Consider the following 6719-nt stretch of genomic DNA (forward strand, 5'->3'; position numbering starts at 1 on the left):
GTCTGAGGGAATGTATGAGGGAGTCATGAAAGCCGGTCTTACTCGAAGGACTGGAAAGAAACTCAGGTATGCAGTCAGCTTCCCCTCAAAATCCATCCACATGCCTCTGCTCAGAAGAAACCATAACATGTCTCTGACCAGATATGTCAACCACAGTGCCACCCCCCACCGATCAAAGCTACTGATGAACCAAAGTTTCCACTGTGTTGCTATTTTAGGAAGCAGAAACGATTCTACAGGGAATAAGAGGGTTTTCCATTGTGACCTCCCAGGTGGGGTTTGGGGAGAGAGGTCAAAGGGTCACCACCCAGTGTCAGTGGGAAAAAAGTAAGGAGCCCAGGTCCCATGTAATAGCATGAAGATCACAGACTGCTAACTATACTTGTGTGAGGAAGAAAATGAACTAATTACTTAGTGTTTAACAAATGTCCAAGTATACAATTTACAGTGATTAATTATAAAATGGATACAATGTGTGTATCATGTGTGTATAAAAACAAAAGTAATGTTAGCAGAATGTTAAATTGTAAAGTCTGAAACCTCTCTCAGTGTGTTTGTGGTATTCTCTTTGACAGGATCTCACAATAAAATGTGACTCTCGTCTTCCTCCAACACTCTGGGCGATCTCTCCAACATTCCTTCTTGTTTGTCGTCATGGTGCCAGCAGGAAAGCCCCGCTATATAAGGCCCACCTCTCCGGAGTCCTGAGCCAGAACGACAAAGAGAGTACAACCTTCTGCAAGCTACGCCACAGCCAGAGAGGAGGGAACATTCAACCCTGAACCAAAGGACTCAATTCAGCTCCTGCAAGGACAACTCAAGACTTTCTTGACTGCAGATATTTTTGATTCTGCTCTACTTAACATGAAGATGTTCAGCCTTTCAGAGAGAGCTCTATTTGTCTTTTTTTTTACAGCACAGGTAGGCATTACAACTTTAACCGAGTATCCTTGTGTGACTTTCATTCAGATAGCATTTTATAGTGTAGCAACGGGTTTAAAATAATGCCAATATTTTATTTTCAAAACAAAAATCCTTTCACTGTTGAAGACTTTAGATTATCTTTCAGCAAATCATTTGAAGATTGGAAGACACAAAGACAATGTTTCTTTGATGATGACCGTCTTTAATAATAAAGCTTTAAAGCGTATCCTAATTTAATTCTATTAATGGAAAACAAAGTTTTAGCCTCTTTTTTCCCACATTAAACATCAATTTCGTTGAGCAAGTAACTGAAGCTATTGTTTGCTGCTCTGCTAATTCCACCTTATTTCACAAGTTATGTAATATTACACTACCTTACAAAATGTTTACCAGCTTCTGTATTCTGTGATTTGCATTTTTTTGGATGTAACATTTAATGCCAATTGTCAATATTCATTTATTGATCATATTAATTGGTCTAAAGGGGATGAGATTCACCAACATGTACAGTAAAACACCAAAATTGATTTTCTTTCCCACCCAGGTGTTTACAGCAGTCTGGTCCCAGGCGTGTCTGAGGAGATGCCAGTGCCCTAAGGAGCCCCCCATGTGTCTCCCTGGGGTGCCTCTGATCCTGGACGACTGTGCCTGCTGCCTGGTGTGCGCCCGTCAGAAAGGACAAGTCTGCTCTGAAATGAACCCCTGTGACACGCGTAAAGGGCTGCAGTGCGACTACACGGCTGACGTCCACAAGAGGACTGGTATCTGTGCAGGTGAGTGGGCTGTTGTGGGTGATATCATTTACAGACGTATACAGGATGTCCACTATATGGTAAATGCTTTATAAGTACACAAGTGGGTCCTGCCATGAGTAATTTTTGAAAACTAAAACATAACTGTTCTGCCATGTTTCTCTGTTTCCTCCAGCTCATGAGGGAGATGTGTGTGTTTTGGATGGTACTGTCTATCAGAACGGCCAGACCTTCTTCCCCAGCTGTAAGTACCAGTGTATGTGTCGTGACGGACAGATCGCCTGCTTGCCGCGCTGCAAAGTTGATGTGATGCTGCCTGGACCAGACTGCCCCATGCCACGCAGGGTCCAGTTACCTGGAGAGTGCTGTGAGACGTGGGTGTGTGAGCCCCAAGCTGAGGCCAGTGCACTGGGCGGCTTTGCCATGGCAGGTGAGTAGACTGGAAGTTGGTTGAGATGAAATGAGATGGACCATATGAGCAGACCATATAGACAGATACGCACATACAATTGCCTATTCCTCTTTGATGTTAATGTCACTCCAGTGTGAGGCATGAAGTTAAAAGGTTGTGTACATTTCTTTGACCTGTTGGTGAGGGTGAGGAAACAGGACCCAAGGAAGGAAGGAAAGAGGATAATAGAATAATGGATGAGGAAAGAGGAGGAAAACAAAAAGTTTTGAGACAGTGTTGTCACCTCAGTCTGGAATGTGAAACATTAATGTAATACACCACTCTGCAGTTAGTTGAGTCCAAATGAAAACTCAGAATATGCTTTTAAACTTTTGTTTATAGAGCGTTGCCTATCAAGAGACGAGCACTGCAGTGTATGAGTGTGTTAATTTTCACTGAATATTATATTATTATTATGATAATCTTGGATTTGTTGTTGGTCATTTTCAAGTTTTCGGCTAAACAGCTCTGTCTACTTATCTGAATTATGTGAGTTATGATGATTTCTTTCTCCACTCTAACCCATAGTCCTTCTGTGTGTTTAGCCTATCGTCAGGAGGAGACGGTGAGCTTTGACAGTTGGGACCCCAGCCTGAACTGCATTGAGCAGACCACAGAGTGGGGGGCCTGCTCTCGAACCTGTGGCATGGGGCTGTCCACCAGAGTGACCAATAAGAACCGTCGGTGTGAGATGGTGAAGCAGAGCCGTCTGTGTATGATCAGACCCTGTGACGACCTGCAGGATCAGACGCAGCTGACACAGCTTGCACCAAAGGTACTTTTTGGGAAGTTCTTTGGAACAACATGGTTGCTGTATTCTTTATGTTTGAGCACTGCATCTGCTTTTTTTTATATAAGCTAATGTAGATTTTGTTCAGTACCCGGTGGACTTTGTTAAAACAAAGATCACACTTAATGTAATTCTTTTCTTCAGAGATATACACATTCAGTCAGTAAATAGCACTTTCTCTCCCTGCAGAGAGGCAGTAAGTGCCAGAGGATGGTGAGGAGCGACAAAGCCGTCCACCTCTCCTATAAAAACTGCACCAGTGTCCAGGCCTACAAACCTCGCTACTGTGGCACCTGCACAGACGGCCGTTGCTGCACCCCCCACAGAACCAAGACCACCCTGGTGGAGTTCCAATGTGCCAATGGTAAAACCTCCAGGAGGCCGGTCATGGTGATCCTGACCTGCGCCTGCCACAGCAACTGCCCCCGAGACAACGCTGTGTGGCAGCCGTCAGAGCTGGGATACAGCGGCATGAGGTCATAGGTCAGAGAGTCACCATAAGAACATTATGAGGTTATAATAAACAGTAAATCCAGATTGTAGTTGATGAGTGTGTGTAAATCCAGGGATTCCTTGAGTTGGGTTGAAGGACAGGAGCATCCTCTTCTCCACAAACATGAGTTGCATTGACTCTAAATTTTAGTTTAAAACAAGACGACAACATGATATATACAGTATGATAGTCCTAAAACTTAGGAGATTGTGGGGGTTTAGTTAAAATAGTCTCTCTTCAAGAGGGACTTAATCGTGTATCATCCTGTGGACAAATTAGTGTCATCTTCACTATTGCTAAGTAAAGCACTTTGACAAATTGATTCTCTCCGCTTCTGGAGATGAAATAGAGTATACTACCAGTCATTCACAACAGACTTTGGTTGGACACTGGTTTGTAGTTGCTCTTATGTACTTGGAGGAGATTGTGGGGGTTTAGTTAAAAAAGTCTCTATTCAAGAGGTGAAATAGTATAAAGGTGCACAATCACAGGGTCGTGCAGAAACGCAGCCGTGTCATGGCTGGATCACAACCTACCGGTTTGATCTGCACTAGGATTGACCAGTCAGGCAGAATTTAGCATTTTTTAGACAAGAACATGAAACCACTGTGTTTTGTTCAGCCTAAATTCTGAGGAAGAAATCTTTGGCAATATAATGTAGCCAACAGCTTCAAGTACTATCTATCCTCTAAATTCATCATTTGCTGAGCTGTGACACTTGTGACACCTTAATCTAGAAAAACACTTAACAATAATAATAATAATAAATAATAATAATAATAATACTCTAATCCCATTATCTTTGCATGGATAAAACAGCAGCAAGAGGGCAGAAGGAATTAGAGGATTATAAAGTGAGATGTTACCTTCCACTGCCGTGGAAGTTTTCCAACTATGGGACACATTTTTGAAATAACTGGACTGTGTACTTTGACCTCGTCCAAACCAAGGACTCAAACTATGAAAGAGAGGTCACTGTGGTGCCTTAGTGTCATTTCTAACATCTACCTAACATCACCCTCCCCCTGCTGCAAAATACATAATGTCTATGTTCCCATCAATAAATACAAATCTATGTTGTTTGTTTGTTTGTTTGTTTTTGTTCTAGAAAGGATATTATTACTCTGTCTGTTAAAGGTAGTGCACATAAACAACAGCTATTTTTATAGTGACAAAAGTTTTGTAAATACTTGCTGTATAGCTTGTTTGACTGAGTGTGTATCAAATACACAGTGGTAACAATGTAAACATTAATTGTATATATTGGTATGTGGTTTTTTTCACACTGCTTGCTTCTGTATCTGTTGGAAAAATACTGCAAAACTCAACATTTGAAAATAAATGTGTATTTTTTTCTACCAAGGTTCGAATCTCTTTATTGTCATAATAAAATATTTTTCATTTATGGTAATGGTGGGAAAGGGGTACCAAGAAGTGCATATATCATGTTACAGTGCAGGTGCAGTTCAATGGGCTGATAAAAGGGGGTGATGATTTGTATGTAAATGAGTTGAAGCTTCAGGCTGAGTTTATTGCACAAAGTGAATCAAGAAGGAATTACCTCTTAGATTTTAGACTGAGGATATTAGAGACAAGTAGGAAAACATAGAGGATAGAGCCCAAAAGGTGCAGCTGAGATTTCCCTCTAAGCAAATGAGGAGAAAATGACATAGCCTTAATGACAAATGACTTTTGTTTGATTTGTGGCTGATCATACATCACACTGCTATGTTAAAAATGCAGTTTTCATGGATGTGCTATGTAGGTTTTAGGTCAGTCAAATGTATGGCAAGTATTACCTAACACTAACAACATGGCTGCTCTACATTTATCAGCACTGTCATCTTTCTCAAAATTTGTCAAGCCAATATCTTTGGTTTTAGTATGTTATTTTAAAAACTACTATCATATCATCTATCATTTCCCTTCTAAAATAATATTAGATATGAAAATGGACACACATCTTGAGTGTTTTCACACATCTGCATTTGGGGTAAACCTCTTCCTGTGGTTTCCATTTCAACAGTCCAGGATGTTCATGTCATCAAATGGGACCCAGGAGCTATCAAACCCTCCAGGCCTCACTGACAGAGGGTGGTGACATTTGACCTCTCTCAGTGAACCCCACCTGGAGGGTCACAGTGGAAAACCATCTTATCCCCAGTAGAGTTGCTCCTGCTTCCTAAAATAGCTCCTCAGTGGAAACTTTAGCTCATCAGTAGCTTGAATCAGCGGGGGACTGACACTGTGGTCGTCACATCTGGTCAGCTATAGTCTCTGCCCAGCACAGGTGTGTGGTCATGTTACATGATGGTTATGTTTGTGGATCTAGGTTTTGAAGCTTGTTCTCGTGTTGCACTCACTGTAGATATGTTAAGATTACAGAGTCAGTTATGCGATGAAAACATGAGAAAGACAGATGCTAGTGGCATGGCTTCAGGCCATGCTGGTTTGTCTGTTGGTCGGTCCAACACTTTGGTCCAGACTGAAATATCTGAACAATGGATGGAATGCAATGAAATCTTTTTTTACAGACATCAAACAATATATCTGCTAAACACCAGCATGTTAGCACTGTCATTATAAGCATGCAGACATTAGCATTCAGTTTTAAAAAAAACTTTGTGGTGCTAGTTTTGCTGTTGACATTTGTCTTGTTAAATGTTACCTGTAATTGTGTTTGGATTTCTCTCTAAATATGGGCATCTCATTAAATCCTTAAAATGCAAATGTGCCCAAAATACCAGGGTCAGCTTCATACTGTAGTAAGATTAATTTTGGATAGTTTAATGCATTGCTCCTTTAAGCACTTCTCTGATTTTTGGAACAGCATCACAGAGCCTCAATCGAACAGGCTTTATGATTATTTTAAAAATGTGTGTGTGTGTGTGAGTGTGTGTGTGTGTGTGTGTGTGTGTGTGTGTGTGTGTGTGTGTGTGTGTGTGTGTGTGTGTGGTGTGAGTTGTTTTATTTTCCTCAACTGGTTAGCTGACAATCTCGCATTTCCCAAATGAATGACGGACTGGGTGCTGGACTGAAAAATGAAATGATCTGACCAGCTGAGCAACCACGAAGCTGCAGCTCAAACTTCACAGCTGACATGTTTTTAGGCCATCCATGTTTTCTTTGACGCCTCCCTGTCTGAATTATTGGCTGCTGCGTTTGAGACAGAATACTGTGTAGACTAGACCTGGCTGGTTTCCGGAGACATTTTATTACTCTTAGTTCATCTATTGAATTACTGTGAAGGAATGTTAAACCTGGTTTTTAGGCATGAGTGGGATGACAGATGTGTTCAGCTGCTGGTAC

At 41.4% G+C, this 6719-nt stretch overlaps 1 protein-coding gene across 1 annotated transcript; it reads left to right on the forward strand.

Moving 5' to 3' along the window:
* Positions 1-732: 732 nt before the first annotated feature.
* On the forward strand, positions 733-4725 carry nov (nephroblastoma overexpressed). The gene is made up of 5 exons (XM_022753357.1): positions 733-921; positions 1469-1697; positions 1852-2106; positions 2673-2902; positions 3107-4725. The coding sequence occupies exons 1-5, from the start codon at positions 865-867 to the stop codon at positions 3398-3400; spliced, it is 1065 nt and encodes a 354-aa protein (XP_022609078.1). The 5' UTR covers positions 733-864; the 3' UTR covers positions 3401-4725.
* Positions 4726-6719: the final 1994 nt, after the last annotated feature.

The sequence above is a fragment of the Seriola dumerili genome, unplaced genomic scaffold (assembly GCF_002260705.1).
Source record: "Seriola dumerili isolate Sdu_G_001 unplaced genomic scaffold, Sdu_1.0 BDQW01000191.1, whole genome shotgun sequence".
Lineage (NCBI taxonomy): Eukaryota > Metazoa > Chordata > Actinopteri > Carangiformes > Carangidae > Seriola > Seriola dumerili.

Excerpts from the sequence above, each read along its gene's own strand:
- nov (XM_022753357.1), top strand. The coding sequence starts at position 865 with ATGAAGATGTTCAGCCTTTCAGAGAGAGCTCTATTTGTCTTTTTTTTT. Across the intron at positions 922-1,468 it reads TCTTTTTTTTTACAGCACAG|GTGTTTACAGCAGTCTGGTC; the intron begins GTAGGCATTACA and ends TTTCCCACCCAG. Across the intron at positions 2,107-2,672 it reads GGGCGGCTTTGCCATGGCAG|CCTATCGTCAGGAGGAGACG; the intron begins GTGAGTAGACTG and ends CTGTGTGTTTAG.